The 23,999-nt window shown below is 38.7% G+C and overlaps 1 protein-coding gene across 13 annotated transcripts in view; it reads left to right on the top strand.

Annotated features, from left to right (window-relative positions):
* The window catches only part of PARD3 (par-3 family cell polarity regulator), a 643,037-nt gene that overhangs the window by 460,029 nt on the left and 159,009 nt on the right, over nucleotides 1-23,999 (top strand). For 10 of the 13 annotated variants that reach the window (XM_078075363.1, XM_078075365.1, XM_078075362.1 and 7 more), the window contains one exon: nucleotides 18,219-18,329. The exons of the other annotated variants lie outside the window; for them this stretch is intronic. In XM_078075363.1, coding sequence (XP_077931489.1) covers nucleotides 18,219-18,329 — 111 coding nt within the window. The remainder of the gene's footprint in view (nucleotides 1-18,218; nucleotides 18,330-23,999) is intronic. 13 annotated transcript variants of the gene reach the window in all.

Below are 23,999 nucleotides of genomic sequence, written 5' to 3'. Positions count from 1 at the left end.
GGATCAGCAATCCTGCCGATCCCTGGATGTGCCATAGAGACCACGGCTCAGCCTTTAGGGCTCTGCCCCTTGGAAGACTAGTGGACTAGTGGGGCTCGGGGCTGCCTGCCTTTCTGGCACCTCTGCTCATCCTGTCTGTCTGGATCCTCTTACCTGGCCTTGGCAAATTTCCACTGCTGCTTGGAGGAAAATAATCTTTTATCTAATTCCTGCTTTTATAACTGCTTTAGTCATTAGGAAAGCATCCCAAGTTTACTTTGGAATTCCTAGAATTTCAGGTTTCTTTTATCTTTTTAGGGTAAAGTGTTAAAAACATTTTTTTAAATTGAGGAAATGATAGCATCAGTTTAATCTTAGTATAGGTTGATTCTGGAAGTTTTAAGAAAGTAAACTTCGGACCCACTCTAAGATAGGTATTCCAACAGGATGGACATTTTCCCTTGATGAACTTTCTAGAACATAGCAACAGGCAGATGCTTAGAGCACAGTGGCAAATCATTTATGCAGGACGTTGTCTGCTGCACACCTGAGTTGTCCTGGCCACACTGGAGGAAAGGCGATTGCCCTCAAACGAATTTGGTTTGCTGCATCTCAACATTCAGGTACGTATATTTGCAAATGAGCAGTAAGTCTCCTCAAGGGCAATTATATTTCAGCACTTAATGATAAGTATCCTATTCAAGGTTAACTTTCACTGCTCCTTTGCAAATTGGCTGGTGAGAGTGATCTGGAGCCAAGGAAGTCTGCAGCCTGTGAAGTGTAGCCTGATGCCTTGCATTTCCTTGATGGGTACTTCCGGCAGGAAGGGCCATTTCCCTGGTGGGGTCCGGGTGTGGGCTCCTGGCCCTGATCACTGCTCCAGGGAACGGCTTCATTCTCTTACCATGTCCGCTGTCTCACCCTGCATGCTGGGGCGGCGTGGACTCTGAGGCAAGCACATGAAAACGTGCAACCACATGCCTTGTGCAAAGAATGACGGGGGCAGTGCAGTGACTTCAGAGCATTTTACTACTCACCTGGCAAACACTGTTTCTAATGGTGAGCAAGTAGAGTTTTTTCAAGGCTGGTTATGGAGTGTATAGGATTTCTTAGTAATTTTGAGGTAAAACCATTCATGTGTGCATTCAACAGGTGTTCGCTGGGGGCTACTGTCTGCTGGGCCCCATACTAGGGGCCAGGGATTCGGGTGTAACTTAGCGAAGACAGGCCCCGCTACCGTGGCCCTTTGGAGGGGCTGGGGGAACTCAGAGCAAGTGCGCCCGGCCCACACTAGGACTCAGAATCACCTCCCTCCAGAAGATGGCATTAAAACTGAGATCCAAAAGATGTTTTCTCTTTTTCAAGGGGCTTTTGGGGCAGAGGAGTATTTTGCATCGGTGGGATTCAGACTCTTGATAATGATCCTCAGTAAGCAATATAGTTTGCCTTGCAAGCCAGTGGACCTACACACACAAGTCACTAAAACAAACATTTCACAGGGTAATACTGGCCCTTCCTCTGTGTGCTGTGCTCTGGTGTATTTGCTGAGAGGCAGCTGAGTTTAGTGGTGAAGAGCCTAGACTCTGAGGTTAGATCATCTGGATCAAATCCCAGCTGCATACTCCCCAGCCTTGCGTTTGGAGCAAGTTAATGAACTTCCTTGTGCTTTGCTTTCCGCACTCGTAAAGTATGGATAATAATGGTACCTGCCTCACCCTGTTGTTTGGAAGCTAAGGTGAGTTAATGTATCCCAGGTGCCTCAGAACCCCTCCGGGTACAAAGAAGGAAAGCACTCTGTAAAGGTTAGCTGCTCTTGATGTTACTGTTGTTATGCTGTAACCCACTTTTTTGAAAATGCTAGGTGAGTCCTACCAAATCGATTTTACATCGTTAACGGGTTGCAACACACAATTGAAAAGTACTATTTAGGTGGTGGAAATCCTGTAGGTTTGCAGCGGGTGAGGGTGGGGAATGAGCTCTTAGGGAGGCGGGTGGCCTCTCATAAAGGACTCATGATACAGTTTGTACCTGATGCTAAGAAGAATGAGAGGCCATTCAAGAGAATGGCTTGATACATTTACATTTTTTAGAAAATTAAAAGAGGACTGTAGCGATGGTGTGTGGAGTGAACTAGGGAGTTGGCCCAGAGGATGGGCCAGGAACTATGCTGGGCAGCTGATGTAAAAATCGTGGCCAGCCATGGGGACAGAGATGTGATATATATTTCTCAGGAGGAATCTAGGGGACTTGGTGTTTTGATAGATGTAAAAAATGAGAGAGAGAAAAAAGAGTAAGAAATAATTCCTCCAGTTTGGGCCTGAGAAACTGGATTGAGAGTGGTTAGGCTGACGAGAAAACCCTGGAGGAAAGTCCTATTTGGAGGAAATGTGTGACCTGTTGAATCTGCCCAGTGCTTGTCTGTGACACACCCCAGCAGAGGTCAGCAGGGGGCAGATGAGTGGGAGCGGCTGTAGAGACTTGGAAGTCAGGACATTTGAAGCCGTGGAAGCTGTGGCAGTATTTGTGGAAGGGTTGTCTGGGACCCGTGTGTGCGGGGGAGGAGGAGCAGGTGAAGGCCAGAGTTCTGGGGACTCTTCAAATATTGGGGGGCAGCTTAGGGTGGGGAGTGGGGTGGTGGAAGATTTTGGTGACCGAGGAAAGGCTACTGCAGATAGAAAACCAGAAGATTATGATCATTAAAGCCGAGGCAAGAGTGTGTCTTTTATTAATTAGAAGGATGTGGTCAACAGTGTTTCAGCCGAGAAGTCAGACAGACTCATGGCCTTGGCTGCACAGGAATTACTAGCATCAGTAGATCAGTTTTGAATGGTTACCCATTTTACATCGTCTAGTTTGGTGTTTCTGTAGGATGCCAGTACACACAGAGTCTCTTGACGCTAATGCTTGTTCCAAGTTAGGGATGTAATACATTAATTCCTGTTGTAAGAAGCAAACTCTTTTTTTCCAACACTCTCTACACAAACACAGAAACCTGTGCCAGATTTCTATATTTTTGAGCAATAGAAATAACATTTTAAGTGACGTAGTAATCCCAGTTGCAAATCTTCACAAAGAATTACAGAAATTAGGATGAGGGATTAATTTTTTTAAGTAAATTGTTTAGCAAAATATAACTTGGAGGAGAAACAAATTTAATGATTGGTTTTGTTGACTGTGGGATCAGTTCTTCCTTCTGTGGTGAGAGAATTGCTCATTCCCTCTCTCCGTTTTGTCTTTCCTCCTATGTGTTGGCAGGTGTGTTACTGCTGAGCATGTGACCAGAGTGAGTGTGGATCCTGATGACATCAGCTGCTCTAAATTATAATAGGACCTTAGTTCCAGTTTTCTCTCATGTTTACAAAACAATAAAAGTACTTAGGTCAAATAAATAGCTTGGTTCCTCACAGTGCCAACTTTAAAATTACCTTTTTTGAAAGCCTTTTTTTTTTTTTTTTTAATTGTGACATTTAACCATTATAACACATAAGCAGGAGTCCTCACTCTATACTTGCATACATTCTCAGACTCTGTTTCCCAGGACCTATTTTCTCAAGATTCATGAGTGCTTCCATTCCCGTGGCTTCTAAAAAAAAAAAAAAAAAAAGAACAAACTGATTTACCATTTACAGATATCTTTGTGTTTTAAGGCAACACTGTTCATCTTTTATGTTCTATGCAAGGGAATATAAAGTTCAGGATATATTCAAACTATTAATGTTTTATGTAAACTACTGAAATTGGTATATTGAGTGTGTGCCCATTATTTTTAGTTTGTTGCCTTTTCTGAAGGATTCCTAGCTGTGCTCTGCCTATCTGCATCATTTTTAAAAACTTTTTATTATTTTTATAGGCATTTTTAATATCATGAATCATTCTGTATATTATGCACTTTGTAGTCATTGTTGCATTCAAAAACATTTCAACTAGATTTCTTTCTGGGAATATATTTCCCATGAAAGTACAGAATTATGTGTATTTCCTGCTGTGACACGATTTTGATTTCTTTTATATTTTCAATAATAAAATATTATAAACTAAGTATTATTTTTTAAAAAGTAGAAAACTAGTTAGCTGTTGTTTGGTCATAGATACCATTACAGTCCTTAGAGAGTTTACTACTAAGATTTTAGATCTGCCTTCTCAATTTTCCTGAACAAATAGAAAAAAATGTATATAATGTTTTCCCTATGGAACTCTTTTTTGGAAAGGTCCCACATTTAAGTATAGTTTTATACAGATGGGTCTTTACTGTCAAAATTCTGTGCTTTTACTCTTAGAGTAGACCCCTCTCTATGGAGTCTGGCAAAATCCCTTTGAATGTTATTTTTTTTGTGAGATGGAAGTTAGGTAATTCACTAAAGCAGAATTTTCATACTATTTCCAGGTGGTCTGGTCAGCCATGGGAAAACCCCTTTTCACTTAGAAGTGTCCTCTGTTCTGTGTAAACATGCGGCTGACGGGCAGCCATCTCAGTTAGAGAGAAACACTTACTAGCAGCCAAGGTAATAGAAAGTGTGTGAAGGAGTCTCTAGTCACCAACTGTAACATATCCAAATAGCACCAGAAACAATGAGGAGAAAATGAAAATCATTTCTGACTCATGGAAGATTGTTTTCTTTTCGATTTCATACTGAAAGTCTTTCAGCTGGAATTGCAGCGTTGGCCTAAAGAGATGAGGCTTCTTGTGGGTGGTTATTTTCAGTTGTTTCCATTAATTCTGCTCTTATACTCTTCCAAGAGGCTGCTGGCTCCCTCCTGCCACCTGTTGGCCACCTGGGGTTGACCTTGAGGGTGACATCTTGAAGAGCAAATTAGTTTCTGGGAACAGTGGGGCTAAATAGTGAGGTATTGATGGGAGGGTGGGATCACTTACAAAGATGCTGTGAAGAATGTAATTTCCTTTTCTGTTTGGAAAGCCAAATATATGAAAGGAAACTCTCTTTCTTGCCTTCTTATCTCCATGACTTTATCTGTGACAAATTGTTTTGGTTGCAGCACAGACCCAAGGAACTGTTGTTTAAACGAAACAAGGCTTATTTTGTCTCTAATTTAAAAGAAGTTTGGAGATAGGCAGTCCAAGACTTGAATGCTGGGTCCAGAGTGTCAACAGTGTCACCCGCTTCTGTTTATTCAGCCATCCTTACTACATTTTTCTTTATTTTTTTAATTGTGGTAAAATAGCCATAATGTTTACCATCTTAACCATTTTGAAGCGTACCGTTCAGGGGCATTAACATTCACATTGCCGTGTGATTGTCATTACCGTCCGCCCCCAGAACTCTTTTCATCTCACACAACTGAAACTCTGTGTCCTTTAAACACCAAACCCTTTTCCCCCTCTCCCACCCGTAACAACCACCATTCTGTTTTCTGTCTCTCTGAATTTGACTATTCTAGATACTTCATATAAGGGGAATCGTTCAGTATTTATGTCACAGGCTGATTTCTCTTAGCATAATGTCCTCCAGATCTATCCATGTTGTAGCATATGATGGGATTTCCTTCCTTTTTAAGGCTGAATAATATTCCACTCTGTGTATCTCTCACATTTTGTTTATCCATTCATCCATCGACAGACCCTTAGTCTGCATCCATCTTTTAGCTTGTGTGAATAATGTCACGATGAACACGAGTGTCTTACACATGTATTTCTACCCTGATGGTCACTTCACGGTTACAGCTCTAGCCATCTTGTCAGAATTCTAAGCAAGAGGAAGCAGGAAGGGGGAAAGGGAGCTTTCAGTGGAATCAGTCCCCTTTCTACGGATCATTCCCAGAAGTCCCATATCGATTTCTATGAGCCAGAATTTAACAATAACAATAATGATAAAATAGTTAATATTTATTGAGAGCTTATTGGTGTCAATGCAGAGTGCATGTATAATTCATTTAATTCTCCACATAAACCTATGAGGGTGGTTGCATTTTACTAAAGAGGAAATTGAAGCTCAGAGAGGTTACACGAGTTGTCCAAGCAGGGTGAGTCGCGCGGCTGTGAGTCACATAGCTAGTAAGGCAAAGCTGGGATTTTGACCCAGAAATCTGGCTCCAGCATCTAGGCTCGTAACTGTCTTCTACTGTCTTCTGTTCCCGTTCTCAAAGGAGGCTGGGGAAAGTAGTTTTATCTCAAGTAGGCACATTTCCTGTCCCTGCCAAATCAGGGTTCCATTTCTGAGGAGGACAAGGAGAGTGGATGTCAGCAGCACCTGCTGTGGAGGGTCTGCTCCTGGGAACTACCGTTCCGAGTCACTGTTTCTGAAGGCAGGTGGTCTCAGGCCTCTGAAATTGCAGCAGCTTTATAGCACTGGGCTGCTCTTCACCCTCCTTCTACTGTGCTGGCCAAGACCAACGTTGACTGGCCTGATCATGTAGGCTGAACCAGAAAGACAGGGAGTGGGCCACAAATACGAGAAAACCTTATTATATCTACCACTTGAAATGGTCACAATCTTCCCAACTTAGCCTAGAGGAGCTACGTAGACATGGAGGAAGGAAGGAATATATAGGTATTTTTGTTAGAAAATCATATCTATTATTTATTTATTTATTTATTTATTTAAGATTTTATTTATTTGAGAGAGAGAGAGCACGAGAGAGCGGGGTGAGGGGATGAGGGGTGGAGGGAGAAGCAGAATCCCCGCTGAGCAGGGAGACTGATGCGGGGCTCGATCCGGGGACTCCGCGATCGTGACCTGAGCTGAAGGCAGATGCCCAACCGACTGACCCACCCAGGCGCCCTTCTATTATTTATTGAGTGGTGATTTCTGCCTACAGGGTGCTACATGCTTTAAAACATGATTGCATTTATCTTTGCTACTATCTTTTATAGATAGTATTTTTATTATTTAATAGTGCCAATTGTCATATGTCAAATAACCTATGTCTTTCTGATTTTGGAATACAAACTCTTAATCCTAATATTGATTATACTGACTTCGGTGACTTTTTAACCTAACTGGTTTTTATGGATACATTCCCCAAATGTATTCTTGGCTTACAGCATGCTAGATCTTGCTTTCTGGGACTTAGAGGGTCATCTGCATTCAACCTTAACCATCTCAGTAGAAGGAGACTTCTTTCTTTAGTGTTTAGGAAGTAGTCCTGAAATAAATGGGGCATTGTGGGGTGAGGATATACCTTTTACTATCCTGTGAGTCCTCTTCTTATTCTTTGTAAATAATGAAGATGTCTCATTGAACTTCGTTGTTTATCTGAAACCCTAGCCCAGTGGTCCTCAACCCCCAGGGTTTTGTTCCCTAGACTTCTGGCAGTGTCTGATGACTTACTTGGTTGTCATCCACAGGGAGGGGTGCTAGCGGCAGGTATGGTTAGAGGCCACGGATACTGCTGAACATCCTATGATGCACAAGAGAGTCCCCCACCCCCCACTGCACAGGATTGTCTGGACCAAAATTTCAAGAATGCCAAGGTTGGAAAAACACTGCCCCTGCCCAGTCCCAATGGCTCTGTGACATGTACTTGAGTTGTTGATCTTCAGACAAGCTGCCCAAATGCTTCTGTGTCTTATGTCAGGTTGTCCTTGGATCCCCGTGAGCAGCTCATTTCAGTTATTGTTCTGTGTGGAGGAACCCTGCCCTGTGCATTTCGGTGGATGCTTAAGAGTTAAAATTACACTGAAAATTTCAAGTATGTTGCAGTCTATCTGGTGTTTGACCGTCGAAGATGCTTACATAGTGATCTCTCTTAAAGTTTATTTTTAGTATGATTTCAGTGTCCTAAATAAAGATTTTACTTCATGAACTGCCAGCATATAAAATAACATGAGGAACCTAAGAGGCATTCAAAGACGCTGAGGTTAGTCTAAGGAGGGGAAGAGGATTCTGTGGTAGAAAGAATCGGGGATGTGGATTTGAAGCTCTGTCTTCCCAACCCAGCCCCGCCACCCCTCAGCCTCAAGTTCCCGTTCACACATCTCCTTCTCATGTTCTTCTAAGGACTAAATGAAAGAATATGGATGGAAGGCTTTTTGGAATTGTAAGGTGCTGTGCATCTGTCAGCTCGTGTTATTTAAGTTCTTTTCTCACAGGCTTTTCTTCCCTTAGATTACTTATTCCTGCATTAGTTTATTAGTTTCTAGATAGGTATTCTGGGTGCTTTTGCTAAAAAGGATGTATGGGTTATTTCTATCCTTTGGGTAGAAGTGTCTCTCTTTGTATTATATACTATCCTCAATAAAGTGACATTTGCTAATACCCCATGATTATACATACTCGTTTCGGCCAGACATTTTCAAACTTCAGCCAAGGAAAAGGAGCATAATGATCTCCCGTAAAAGCAACCGTAACTGGGGAGACTTGAGAATTTAAACTGATATCCGTGGTATTGGCTCTGGTTCCAGGACGGTTTCTTGGACAAACAGGGGCACTCTTGCAGAGCTGGGCTTTTTGGCTTGCGTCTGCCGGGGAGTCGGTGGATCCTGAGACCACACAGCAGGCCGTGCAGACGAGACAGTGCTGAGGAGACGGAAATAAGCTGGAGTGAGAGGAATTCCAGGCCAGTGCACAAATCAACAAGTTCTATATTTAAACACTTGTTGAACTATTTCGTCAAATAAGGAAAAATGTGGTGGTTTGTCATTTGTCACATTTCATGTTCCCTGTTCCGTGGGGGCTGTGCTGATTGGAGATGAGACAGTAAACATGTCTCCTTACTCTGAGGCCTTGTCACTTGAGCCCCGGAGCCATCCCAAGATTTCAGATCATACTCACCAGCTGCGTTCTGAGCCACAGTTGAGTCAACACTGAGGCAGTGCTGTGCATCCCCCCGGTGGAGTGAATCATGGCGCGGAAGAGGAAAGGAGCTTTTCTGGAGAGGGGCCATGGCCCTTTTCCCTGTATCACCCCGTCCTCTCCTGGATGTGGGGAACTCACCAGGCCTGAGGCATGCTGCAGGAACACTGACTTTACCCAACTATGGGACCCTGAGGCCGTCGTTCCTTGAGAGGATGGGGTGATTCAGGGAGGCCTGGGCAGCCAGCGGCCTCTGCAGGATTCTGCTTGCTCTTCTCTGCTCCCAGAGTTAGGGGGGCCTCCAGCTCATGCCCCGCAGAGCCCTCTGTTGGGCCTTGTCAAATGTGTCAGCTCCCTACTATTAAATCCGAATATGCAAAAGATAAAAAATGAACATCGGTGCCTCTTAATTTACTCTGTAGAGAGCGTTCTCTAAGAAATGTGAATCAACAGAAATTGTTTCCTCTCATCAACAGAAAAAAGTGCTGACTGACACCTTAACTTTACAGATAATGAGATCTTTGGGGAAGTTTTAATCTTTCAAAGTTTCCAGGAGCTGTACAAAAGGTCTCTGCCCCTCTCCTCCCCCAGTCGTCAGTGATCATATTTTCTGTTGTTGTCACTTCCCTTTGCTCTGTAAACAATAGAAGTATAGAACATACACCCGTAACTAAATATCTCCTATCAGTAGTGAAAACTTGGAATTTGACTTGCAGTGCATACTTAATGGAGGGTGAATATTTCCAACTCAAAAAAGATATTCCTAATTGTGCATGTGTTTGCATTGTCGCAGAAGCATTTACAACGTGGATGCCAATTTGAGTATCAGGCAGATGGGAACAGAAGTTATTAGGATTATCTCTGGTACTAAATACTCCTGATTCTTTGTCCTAATAGAAGAAGAAAAGGTGCAGAGTAAATCATCTTTCTACCTTTTACTTTTTCTTTTTTTCAAGTGCTCTTTTGAATAGATGTGTTTTTTGACTTAGGTCTCATTAGCATTTCTTATGGGGACTGCCTTTGGGGCAGTACCACTTACTAAATTGTTCTGATGCTTTAGGAAAAGGAAAACCATGGTAACCAGATGTAGGGTATGATTATTTGCCTCTGACCTGGCAAAGTGTTGGATTTAACAAAAGAAGCTTAATAGAAATGTTCAAATTGACCCTTCTCATCACTTGGGCTGCTTAGAGCTCAATCAATCTCTCATTATTATCAGAGTTATTCGAGCAAAGGCAGCAGTGATAGTATTTTTCATAATCACTTCTTGAGCCAAGTGTAATTTGCAATTTGGAGTATTGTATTATGAAACAGTAAAGCATTAAAATGAACAGTGCAAGAATTAGGAGTATAGTAGTAAAGAAAGGGTCCAGAGAAGTAGTTGTGTGAAAGGCACTTGCAAAATCATTGTAAGTGGACATGACTGATTTCAATGCCAAATTAAGCATTTAGAAAAAATCAGAATTATGTGTTGTTTTTATTATGTTTAGGTGTGTGTGTGTTTATTTTATATATTATATATATATATATCATTTATTATAAAGTCAATGTAGGTAAAGGGGAAACAAAAAAAATATACTCTGCGTATTATTTGCATCTGCATGTTTGGTGTTATGGGGTTTTTGTGGTTTGATTACCTGTGTGGGTATATGTTGAAAAAAAATAAGGTGTATCAGCCTTACAAAAATCTTGTATGGAACAGTAATTACTAATTGACCCCATTTTACAAAGGGAATTTAGTTGCTACAGAAAATACGTCATGTAGTCCATAAATTAGCTGATGCCTGAAAAGCTTTAACATCATAATTAAGATATACTTCCACTCATCTTCTGTCATTTTCTTTGAATGGCTCTAAGTACAGATTATAAATATTATTTCAGAGTTATTTATGTATTTATCTTGTGTTTTGAAGGATTACTGTGTTTGCTTTTTTTTTCTTAAGTCTTTCTATTTAGATCCTGTGGTCTTGTATGTGTGTGGGGGGGTGGGGGGTTTGGGTTTGGGTTTGGTGTTGTTTAAGTTATTTGGGATTTATAATGATTCTTGTAAAATTAACATTGATAATGTGCTGTGTTCAATTTCTTCATTGTTGTTTTAATATTTCCTTGTTCCATATCCTTCCAGGACTCCTGAAGTGTAGGGTTACTAGGCATATCAGTGCATCCTTGATTAGATAACGCAGGCTACACCAGGGGAAGAGTGCACTTATAAGGACACTTAATGGGAGTCCTGAAAAGGGTGTATTGTCCATTAAGGGTACATACACTGCATGTCTAAAGGCTGTTCTAGCTTGGTTAAATAGAAGCTATAATTTCTTTTAAAAAAAAAAAGTTTTTTTCTTCTGGATGTCAAGCAACCCAAATTTAGTTTATTAAATCTAATCAGACTAGCACTGATGAAAACCGTACACAATCAAATAATGGTTCTCAAGTTTGTGAATTTCCTTTTAAAGAGAACCCCTGCTAAACTCCGCCAAGTTAAAACTGCATCCCATTTTATAAAAGCACTATCAAGTTGTCATGTACCCTTTCTAAGCCTCCGTTCTCATCATTGTTGATTACCAAGATTTTTTTTTGCCTAAATAGGAGCTTTCTGCTTTTCATAATCAGCCTTCTCTTCCCTGATTCATCCAGCATTGCCACAATCTACTGCTGAGCAAATCAGTGTGCTATCATGCTAGCGATTTCTTAAAATGTCACTAAAATATGTAAGATCCGATATGGGAAGGACATGTTAGAAGTGACTTGTTTTTTTCTTATTTATAAAATGGAGGCTGAGGCACACACACACACAAAATAGTGCTAGAAGCTGTGAGTGCGTTATTCTAAAAGATAAATGCACGCGGTGAGTTCTTGCTGTTTTACCCTCTGATTGGGTTTGGACAGTTTGACATGCTTCTGCTGTTGCCTGGCAGAATTTGCATATGTCAGTACAGACAATTTTGACTTGTGGAGTATTGTTGTATTTAGAAATATTGACAGTGTCCTAGCAATGGGTATGTGGGTAGTTTTTACGATCCTTTCCAACGGTTGGGGATCAGTTCTTGACCTTGAGTCCAGGTTCCTGGCCTTCATAGACAAGTTCCATTTGGGAACAATGTCCTTTGGACCTCATTGCTGCAGGAAGTGCAAGATATATCTCATTTATTTCCACAAAGATGGTTTAACCAGCTGCTCTGAGTTTATAAAAGCATAAGAGTGACTGACTTTCTTTGGTTCCTTAAGTTTTTGAGGTGGCTGGGTGTGGTAAAAAGCGTCTTGGGTCTAAAGTCTGGCTTTGCTACTTCCTGGCTATATGGCCTGTGAAATCATTAAATTCCCCTGAGGTTTCTCCTAAAGAGGAGGATGATAACACCTATCTCACACGCTGTGGGATATCAATGAGATAAAGTACATAATAAAAATTCAATAAATTCTAGTTAAATGTAATTAAGTAATCAAAAGAGCATTCAACAGGTGTTCAGTTATATGTTTCACTTAGGATTTACACAAAGTGAACTTCGTAGGTCTGGGAATTTCAATTTCTGTAGGAGTATCCAAGTTCAGATCCACTGAGATCTCTTAAACTAGCTATGAGGTGACCTAAACTCTATTCCTAGCTTGCAATGTGACTTTGGGCAGCTCTGCATACCCCTTCGGCCTCAGTTTCTTTGTTTGTCAAATACAGACATTGAATGGGGTGACCAATCTTTAGACTTTGATTTTCAGAAATGTGCCTGTATACCTTCAGTGCATATGGGTAAGAGTGCAATAGAACAATATACAAAGATATATAGCTAGATTTTTTTTTCAACTAAAATTTAGAACAATTTAAGGCTTTAAGACAAAAATAAGTTCATAAGGACGCCTGGGTGGCTCAGTCGGTTAAGCGTCTGCCTTCGGCTCAGGTCATGATCCCAGGGTCCTGGGATTGAGTCCCGCATCGGGCTCCTTGCTCAGCAGGGAGCCTGCTTTTCCCTCTGCCTGCCACTCCCCCTGCTTGTGCTTTCTCTCTCTCTCTGACAAATAAATAAATAAAATCTTAAAAAAATAAGTTCACAATTGTGTTAGAGACCAGAGTGATGGGTTGAGAGAACTCAATGCTGACACCAAGAATGTGTGAAAAGATTGAGCCAGAATCAATTAAAAAGATTTTCTGGAGAAACCTGGATCAAAACCATTTAGGAAAAGTACGACACAAAAGGACAATAGAGGAATAGTGTTAAAAACTCACGATTTTGCTTTGATTTGAGTGAGCAGTGTGTTCCCGAGGCATTTCAGAGAGTTTGATTGGAACACAGGAATAACACAGGACAGGGTATTCAGTTTTGCTGTACAGAATCTTGAATCCAGCTCATTGCACAGCTGGTTTCTGTCAAGGATCTTTAGGGTAAATGGCAGCATTATCACATCAGGCAGTGGTCAAAGACAGGTTAGCACAATGGCTATACTAACTGTGTCTGCGAGAAGCACCTGGAAGGTTCCAGAAAGAGAATGAGTTCCCAGAGAAAGGAAGTGATTAAGTCATGTGATGCTGCAAATATATAAAAATGAGGGGCAAAATGCAGGGCAGGGTATTGAGTTAAATGTTGGCCACTCCAGTGGAGAAGTTGGGGGAGGGTGGGTGGCTTCTAATCACTGACACTAAATTTGCATTTGAACCATTTCAGTTCTCTCCCCCAGGCAAGCAGTATCACTTAACCTACACGTTCATTAGGGTAAATAGTAAGGCAAGTATTATAACAAAGCCCTCCTTAGAAATGAAGACCTTGGTAATTAGTGACAAATACCAACTTTCTAGGTGACATTTCAGTGATTTTCAAAAATTGTTCCTCAAAGATTACAAGCTAATTGGTGCTGGGTGTTCTGTTCATCTATTTTTAAGGATGGAAGAAGATTTTTAAGACTTCTACTATATCACATTTTCAAATACGATACTAGGAAAATCCATTCATTATAAATCCAATTATATTTTTATTTTATTTATAGTAGGATGCTGTGTGTTATATCACTCAGCATAATTTTTTCTGAAGGTCTCTAATTTTAGTAGTAATATTAAAGTAAGATATTTCAATATTATTTGTACTGCAGAGAGAATTAGGTTAATATTTAAAAACTGAAATGATGGTTCAATAGCACGAAACTCTTACCAGTAAATTTTTAATGACAGTCCTTTCTATATGAAAACAACAGAATTTTGTTGCAATCCTTTGTTGTTCTTTTTCTTTTCTCTTTCCTCTTTCATCAACAAGTGCATGTTTTGCCTATTATTCTTTACTATAGTAATAAATATGGCCGATCTGGCAGACGGCAGTGATCTCATTTGTAACGCGTCATAGTGAAACCCATTTAGCAGATTACTTGGAGATTACTTTAGCTGAATGAAAACAATGCTGTATTCTTTATGAAGAAAGCCATATGTTTAAGAAATGTTACAATCAATTCTCCTCTGGTAAGACAGGGCTCATCCGGCTGTATCTTGTTGTGAAGGAGTCTTCAGTGGCTCGGTGGCATTTTTTTCACTGTGCCTTCTTCATGAAGCAGTACCTCTGAAATTTTTCTCTATCAACTTTTTCTCAAGCTTCTGTTTTTCTTTTTGTCTCCATGTTTTTTTTGTTTTGTGTTTTGTTTTTGTTTTTTGAGAGAGAGTGAGTGAGCACATGAACGGGGGGGGGGGGGGGGCAAGGGGAAAGGGAGAGAGAATCTCAAGCAGACTCCCTGCTGAGCGCTGAGTCTATCTTGGGGCTCCATCCCAGGACCCTGAGATCATGACCTGAGCTGAAATCAAAAGTCAGACACTTAACTGACTGAGTCACCCCAGCACCCCCATGTCCATGTTTTTAAAAAGTCATTCCCTTACATTAATATATCCTAAGATATGAATAGCAAATTCTTCCTGGGGTGGTAGGTCCATGACCACTTTCTGTTCTAGCGTCATACCCATTGCATGGTGGAGTTTTCCGTTTGAACATGTTTGAGGGGGTAGGTTAGTCAGAAGGCAGTTCCAAAACTGATCCTTTGCTGAAAATGGGTTTGCTTCCTGGACATACCATTAGTACATGATTTTTTTCAGCCTTGCCGTTCTTTGGAACGTGACCCATTCGAAATTCATCTGTGGCTTTTAAAAGATAATAAAATAAATGTAGTTGAAATCTTCCAAGTTTTAAGCAGCTTGCTATTAAATGATTGTCTTCATAGGTTGATCATTGATTCCAGCTGTGAAACTGACTTTGAAAGTACATGTGTAGCTGAAAGTTGTACCCCTCTTTGCAGGAAGAGGGTACCCCTCTTTGCAGGAAGAATTAAATAACTACAAATTAAGAGAACACTACAGTATATTGGCAATGAGAGTGAATGAGGGCGTAGCTACGTTCTTTTTCTTTTTACACTCTAGAACAGTTGGTATATTTTTTTCACCTACAGTCTTTATTTTATTCTGTCAAAAAATTACAGCTAAGGGATTCATTTTTACCCCAATTATAAAATAATATGCTGTGCTTTTATAGTATGCCTTAAAGAAATCACATAATTAACTAAAGCAGGCATTAAGGGAAATGTCCAAATGCTAACCTATAAACATTTTATCTGTGCTTTCTTTGCTTTTTAATATATCAGTCTTGAATTTATAATTTCAGAAGACAAGTATACTGTAACAGTTTGATAATAAATTTACAAATAATAAAACAGTATATTCTGGCGATTCAGGGCAGCCTAGGACACTAATATTTTAATATCAAACAAATGAGAAAAAATTCAGTTCTTAAATCTGAGTCAGGATTAACTCTTTTTTATTCTTTTTAATCATGTATACTTAAGATGAAAGTTGATAGACTGAGATCTAAAACTGAAACTTTTTCCACAAAGTAGGGCCGAGATCATTAAAAAAAAGATCTAACATAGCTAATTAAACTCAGTGTTAGGTTTGGGACCAAAAATATCTAAACTGTTTTAAAACATGGAAAAGTCAACCACTCTCAATTTTCCCTCATGTTATTAACTCAAAGGAATGATGTACATGATCTTCTCATGAGATTAAACTATACCTTTTGGTACAGATAGATACACAGTTGACTCTTAAACAACACAGGGATTGGGGTGCCAACCCCCTGTGCAGTTGAAAATCCATGTGTAACTTTTGACTCCTCATAAACTCAACTACTAATAGCCAACTATTGACCTTACTGAGAACATAAATAGTCAACTAACACATATTTTATATATGTGTTAATATTATGTTGTATTCTTACAATAAAGTAAGCTAGAGAAAAGAGAATGTTATTAAGAAAAACATAAGGAGGAGAAAATATATTTACAGTACTGTACTATATTTATAAAAAAAAGTCTGGGTATAAGTGGATCCATGTTGTTTAAGGGTCAACTGTGTATCTTGTGTCATGGCATAGTGCTTCTTAAATAGGATACAGGTTTGAATGTGTGTAATCGAGAATGTGAACCAGCACACATCTTTAAAAGCCGAACAAAACAGGTCAACATGGTAACGTTGTATCATTTGAGGGATATTTATGAACTGAAAAACTACATGGTTAAAACGATTTACCTTTAGGAAGCTCTCTTATAAGTAAATATCATGCATAAGATTTGAACTTACACTTTTCTTGAAGTTAGAATTTAATACATTTTATATTTCCAGATGCTTCAGTGTTGCAGAATTTTCAGGATGGGAATTCATGGGGGCTTTAAATACCATCTACATGCTGATGATGCTCAGATTAATTTGTCCAGCCCTGTCCTCTCTCCTGAACCCCCTGTAGATGCTTAATAAATTTTTGTCAAATGAATGAACATTATGTTTTAGATGTTGACTCCTACTGAGATGTATCAGTTTTTTATGTTCGCTCTTTCATTTATTTATTAATTCATTCTATAAAGTCAGTCATTATGCCTAACTCTTAGGCATTATTGACATATTGACAAAAATAAAGGAAAGAGAAAGTTTTTATTTTTAATGCTTTGTATTTGTTTTAAAAGTATAGTGCATATTTTATCCCTTGCGAGAAGTGGTCAGATTCTGGGCTTAAGTTCTTAGGGATTTTTTTTCTTCTTTTTCTTTTGTTCTTTCTCACAATTGGAACGATCTTCCAATTTCTAAATACCATTACAATTTAAGGATAGATTTGCTTTATTGAAGTTAATTTTATAGGCAGTTTTGAATGCTCTCTAATAATATACATAATTTTTAAAAGAAGAGTGGTGGTAGTATTTTAACTTTTTTCTATTTTAACATTTTAAGAATGCTCTCCCTTCCTTATTTATAAACCCCTTTGCAAACTGTGTTACTTTGGTAAACGTGTAAGATATTCCCATGTACACTTCATGTATAAACCAGTATTTGAAATCAGATATATGTTAATAGAAGAAAGACCTATACTACCAACCCGGCCATTAATTAAAATACCTTTTTTCTCTTTTATAGCAGTTTTGGACTACCTTTTTTTTTTTTTATTTTAACTCTTCTCCTTTTCAATATGATTAATTGTTCAGCATAAGCTAGATCCCTACTTTGTCCTCTGAAAGAAATACTTGATATATTTTATATATTTATGAATGCTTAGTTGAGTAACTGTCTATAAAAGATTTCTTTTTTGAAATATCTGGTGACTAAGTCACTAAGATGAGTATTATTTGAGGGTATGTAGTGCATGCATTCCAGGCAACATGGTCTTTTTTAGAGGAAAGCAACAGAATTGAGAGCAAATCTAGGCTCCTGAGATATTTTGGATGCCAGAACAGAGTATTAGTGTTTTCACAGAGAGCCTCCAGCTCCATGGCCATCTGTGAAAGTTTGTGTGGACCAGTTTTGAATCATGTGTCTGTTCCTCATGTTTGTTTTTGATCAGATACAGATTTCGAAGGCAAAGATGCCACATTCAGTGATTGCTTTTCATCGGATTTCAGAATAGTATTTGATGAGAATGCCTTAAAGCTTTCAACTTAATAAGCTCAAAGTGTTATAGCAGTGTAAATTATCCTTTGTACTTTAAACCATGCAAACATAGCCTTGTTTGTCAGTTTTTAAACTATGATGAATGTTTCCAATAAATCTGACTGTGAAAATAAGAATAGTTGTTTATGGAGAGATTATTAAGTAGATGATTGTGGATTACCATTCTTTAGTCATAAGAACAACCCATTCTAATGCAGATTTTTTGGCCTCTAGCTTTTGAAGTATTCAGCACTCAGCCCTATACATTTATTAATTGTTCAGTAAGGATGAACTGCTAAATTGTTGTTTATTTTTGTTTCGCCAAAGGAAAAATGGGGATTGAGGCCATTTTCAAAAGGGTTGTCTCTAGAAAGTTCTAATTAAAAATGAATCCAATAATCTGATTGAAAATATTCATATTGGGAAAAAACCGGAGAATTGCAGGAGACCTTTTGGCCCTCATTTTGAGGAAGGTCGCATTTCATTGAGTAAATATGTCTTTGTCACAAAAGAATGAAAACTCATTTTGTATATATTGACAAGTTAGAATTTTTTGTTATCAACAGGTTTGGCAAACATCGAAAAGATGACAAGATTGAGAAAACGGGTAAAATAAAAATACAGGACTCCCTTACGTCAGAAGAGGAGAGGATACGAATGAAGCAGGAGCAGGAGAGGTAGACTTCAGTCATTTGATTAAACCTCATCAGATAGAGCTTTTTGTCCTTTCTACTCTTTTTTCTTTTCTTTTTTTTTTTTAAATATGAAGAATTTATACTCAATGAGTTTTTAGTTTTTCTGTATCAGTCCAAACACTGATGGTTGTGGGATAAATAAAATGTAAAGAAAGATTCAAAGAAAAAAACATATATTTTTTTGAGGCATTAAGTGAATTTTAATGGTTGAGTTAAGATCTTTGCCTAGAAGGTAGTAGAGCATATTAGATGAATTAAATAAGCATTAAGACTGAATTTATGATCACTCTTAAAATCACAAAGAAATAGTTACAATTCCATTTCATTCGTTTACGAGTACATAGCATTTTATGATAATTTCTAAGACTATTTCTCTGGAAATAAAACTTTGAATTTTTATATTTCATTTAAAATATTTTGATTTATAATAAGAATTGATAACACTTTCTTGCTATGTTGTTTCCTCTCAAACCTGACATTTGTTTCTTTTTTTCTCTATTTCCCTATCCTATTTTGTGACATTTTCCACTTAAATTTGATTGCATCTCTTCCAGAAAGATTGTTATCTGTTGTTGAGTCATTCCATGGTAAGAACCCAAAGACCAGTGAAATGAATGAGAAGTTTCTTTAAGCAGATAATTGAAAACCATTTCTATAAGTGATTAGAATTTCTCTTGCTGTAATTCCCAGGGGATGAGAAAGCCGCCTCGCACTTCTGTTATTGGAGTTTACAGGCTCACAGCGAGCCCCTCTGGATCCTTTACTTCGCAGTTTCAGAACCCCCACAGCAAGAGACAGTATGCCTGGCAGTTGTACTTTGAATAATCCGGGTAATGAGGGTGCCTTGATTAAGGCGAAAAGACTAAACATTGTCCATAGCTAAGATCAGAGCCCAGCGTCTTCAACTCCAGATTCTTGCTAACAATTCTAGAGTTGGGGCACTTTTAAATCTTACTCTTAATGAATGAAAGAACTAGAAAGAATATTCTACCATGGTTTTCTTTAGAAGAGATTAATGTTTGGATATTTTTCCATTCATCTTTCTCCCACGTCTGAGGCTTTAGGCTAGGATAGTTACTCTGATTCTCTGTAGCTTTTCAGAGTATTAAATAAATACGTGGGAAGAATAGGGACTTGTAATTTGTGATGCAAATCTGGGTTTATTCTTCTGGTTCTTTCCCAGTTTTTTTTCCAATCCTTCCATTTTCTTGCTCTCTAGGACTCTTTCTAATCCTCACCAGTTTCAAGATCCGCAAACTTATTAATAAGCTCACCGTTGTCAGGCCTGGGCACACAGTATTCCTTAGTGTGTACAATATGGCATTTAATTGCTCAGTACTATAAACTTTTATCCTAAGAGAGTATAGAAGAAAGTGTACACCAGCTAAATGTATGTGCTCAGATTTATCCACAGGCAAATAATGTGATTTAGCTAGAGAACAATCTGAGTGATAGAAACATTATACTTCTCCCCTATCTTGATGCCAACCATAGGGGATAGCTTCATTAATCCCATACCATTGTTCATATTTGCTATATCCTTTTCTTGCAGTTTAAGATGATTCCTGTGCTTCAATGCAGAATTCTATCAACATTTTCCAAGATACTTGTTATAATGCATAGTCAAGTTTTTGCAGCCAAACAATTTTTTACATAGTGGTTTCACTTGTATTATTAATTTGCCTAAGGCACAGTTCACTTTCAGTTTTGCTTTTAATCTCCATCTCTGTACCTCTAATGATGCAATACTTCTGGGAACTAGGTTGGTCATAATGAATTTACAATGTACAGGAGGCCTAGAATAAAAATCTTTTAGGGTCAAGGAATAAGTGAATGGTGCATTAAAAAAAATCAATTAGCTTCATAATTTAAGAAAACTGTTATACTCTGACTTTGTATTTTAGTAACAGTTTTTACAAGTATGTTTTATTTAAAGTTGTGGATCTTGTAATAGAGCGAGTGAATCATGAGACTTACTGAATTACATAAGTGGAGCTTGTTTAGTGTTTGTTATTTGGGTAGGGCAAGCCTTCTTTTGTATGTCCTCCTTTCTGTCTGTCTGTTGGCATTGGTGATGCTTTGAGAATGGAAATGACAACCTCTTTGGGAAGAATTTGGGTGGAGGAATAGATAAAAATAAATAAAGCACTGCTTATATTCTCATCATAGCTTTTGCTATGATGAGTACTAGCAGATGAGTAGTGAAGCACCTCCTTTAACATCATTTACCACTGTAGCTATTTGAGTCCCCAAAATTATTTTGGCTTATTTCATATAAAAATAGAAAACTTCACATCCCCTGGTTATTAATTATGACATGTCCATATACAAAAATATTTTTGTCCATACACATCCATGAAGTCTGAATATGACTCAAGTTATAAATATGGACCAAGTGAAAGGACAATGAATAGAATTGAAATATGTTTTCCTATAAGGTTAAGATCTATTTAGATGGTGAACGTGAATTAGATTCCTCTGAGCATGGGTCTGAGATTAAATTTGACTTCATCCTTGCTAACTTCTCCCCCTCTCTTTCCACTTGCTGCCATCCCTGGGGGGTGGGGTCTTGAATAAATGCTGTCCTCCTAGGAGAAATGGATGAGGAAGACCCCAGCATGGCTCTGTCCTCTGACTCTACTCGTCGTGCCCTGCCAACAACCCAGGCCTGCATGCCCAGGCTGTCTTCCTGAGAAGCGGGGAGAATGGGGGTAACGCCAAGGGTAAAGTTAGCTGGTCCTGTGATGTGCTATTTTGACTTCTAGCTCCAGGCTCCAAACCGAGGCACCTTAGCCTTTCAGAGATGCTATTGGCCACTGTTGGGCTAGGTGGGGGAACGAAGCAGAGTGATGTGTATTTGGAGCTGAAGGATGAATTCAGTGCTTACTGCTCTTTCTGGTTTGTCTTTCGGGCATGCTAAGGGACAAAGCCCCTGTTGGCTCTTTTCCACCACTCAGAAGGATTGGGCTCCAAACCCAAAACAGAACATATTTAATTCAGTGATCTGTGTCACTCAGGCCCACTTCCCTACCACTATGTTGACCAAATGTCCAAAGTAACATTTGGCTTTCTGTTGTGTTTGTGCTCCAGTGGTATCTCTACTTAGGCTCTAAAGGTTGACATATAAGCTGTGTGGTGTGGGAGTTCCCCAAACAGTGTTTAGTAGCCGAAAAAGGGTTCCACATGCAAATATGTTTGAGAAACACTTGATTAAACCAATTTATGCATACTTCTTTACTCCATTATTTCTCAAAACCCTACTTTGGTTAATGTACCTTGTGAATCACCAAGAAATGAATAGAGATCCCTCATTTCCTAACTTATTTATTCACAGAACATCCCCCTTCACTTGTTTTCTGTGAAATACCAACATCTCTCAGAATTCAGTCACTGGGGAAATACTGGTGGCAAGCAAGGCCATTGGCTCCTGGGTCCGCCATATCCGGCTCCCTCATCTGACTGGCTGTGGAACTCCGGGTTGACTGTTCCGTAGAATCGTGAGCAAGTGTAGAGCCTGTGTTTGGGAACTGCTTCTACATCATGGCTTCTGTTTTGTGTAGTTAGGCATCTATTCCTGAACTTTGATTTTCTGTTTTCTCTTTCCCACATGTTTTTCACCCGTTTAAAACACATACCTTTTTAAGGTCTAATTCTAATGTATTCTAATTCTATCTATAGAAAATTTGAAAGAAAAAACATAAATTTAGAACTGGAAAATAAAAATTTATCTGTCATAATACCACTGTTAACATACTGGTCTATGCCTTTCTAATTTATTTCCTATAAAATATGTATTTCCACACATGCGTACCTTTAAAAAGCTAAATCTATTTTCATTTTTTTCAAATTTATTCACTTATTTTAGAGAGAGAGAATGCACGAGCAGGGGGAAGGGCAGAGGGAGAGGGAGAATCTCAAGCAGGCTTCCCGCTGAGCATGGAGCCTGACTCGGGGCTCAATCTCACGACCCTGAGATCATGACCTGAGCCGAAATCAGGAGTTGGACGCTTAACTGACTGAGCCACCCAGGTGCCCCACATCTATTTTCATTTTGATTTATCTTGCATTTTATTTTATTTTATTTTATTTTATTTTGTTATGTTAATCACCATACATTACATCATTAGTTTTTGATGTAGTGTTCCATGATTCATTGTGTATAACGCCCAGTGCTCCATTCAGTACATGCCCTCTTTAATACCCATCACCAGGCTAACCCATCCCCCCACCCCCCTCCCCTCTAGAACCCTCAGTTTGTTTCTCAGAGTCCATTATCTTGCATTTTCATACATTCTTAGAAAATCATGTTGAACTTTTTCTGGAACAAGGCCAAGTCTGTATGAACAGATGGATGGATGGGAAGGAAGGACAGAAAGAAGGAAAGAGGAGGTCTGAAAGATGAAAAGCTGCAGTATCTGGCCAGATTCCCCAACTCTCAAAATTTACCTCATATGTTATTCATTCTATTAAATGAAATTTAGACATAATGTTAACTGGCTTGTGTTTTGTAGTTACTCAGCAAGGGATACCTATTCTGATATTCTTATCTGTTATCTATGTAGTAAGTTGTACTTGGAAGTATTTTCAAGGGGACTGAATGCTTCTAGTGGAGGCATGAAAAAGGTAAATGAATGTCTTACGAAATTCTCCCAGTATGTGAAGGATATTTATAAAGCTGCTAAGGAAATGTATGGCTTAAAATGTTCCATTATTCAGAGTGATAATCACTCTTAAAAGCTTTGTGTTTTCAGTACTAGGCCATTGAACTGTTTGTGCCCACAAGTGGTACTCCCCCTTCTTGGTGCCTCATTTGCAACTCTGTGCAGCATTTGTGCACGTGGTTCCTATTCACCAGCATTTCTTTTTTTGGTTTTACCAATTGTTTCCAATATCTGCTTTACATAATTACTTGAAATTTTGATAAAAACTTTTTTGTGGTGTTTCTTAGTTGGCAAAATCCTTTTCAAAAGATGATATATGTTTATTAGTTTTTGCAGAAATTAACATTTTAAAATATCATAATGTAGTAGTAAAGTATGTTTAAAGTGCATGAACGGAAAGTTCGTGAAATTATAGGAGGAACAATCAAGAAAGCAGTAATAGGTGTATTCCCTGTGCATCTGAAAGAAAAAAGAAATTTTCACTCATTTTGGCTTGAAACTTAGTATTCAGGCTCCCTGAATTCTGACAGTAGAACCCAGATAACCTGGATGATCTTTGCATTTAGATTGTATATTGTCATTTGAACAAGGCTCAACTTTTAAAAATTAACCTTTTAATGGAAAATATACATTTTTCTATTCTATAGAAGAGCTTTTCATATTTTCTCTGACCTCTTGAATCCTTCAGAAAAGTTAGCTTGAATCACTGAGATTAGTTCCATCAGGCATTTTTTAGAAAAATTTATTGTTGCAGGGGAACAGAAATTTTAAAGAATCTATTGACTATGTGGAAGTTCACTTACTTAGACCAATATTTGGGCACATTAAGCCTTGGGGGTGTGTGTGTGTGTGTGTATTGATGAATTTTGTTGATAGACTGTAACTGGAGTAAGAAAAGGCAATTTTATATTTGATGAGAGCTGTCTTAGATGTATTTGGCATTGCAACATCTCTTCGAGTTGGAAATAACTGAAGGTGCTTTGATACTTGT

This window comes from Halichoerus grypus, chromosome 6, assembly GCF_964656455.1.
Source record: "Halichoerus grypus chromosome 6, mHalGry1.hap1.1, whole genome shotgun sequence".
Lineage (NCBI taxonomy): Eukaryota > Metazoa > Chordata > Mammalia > Carnivora > Phocidae > Halichoerus > Halichoerus grypus.
The sequence above is the reverse complement of the archived record's forward strand: the minus strand, read 5'-3'. Positions and strand labels throughout refer to the sequence as shown.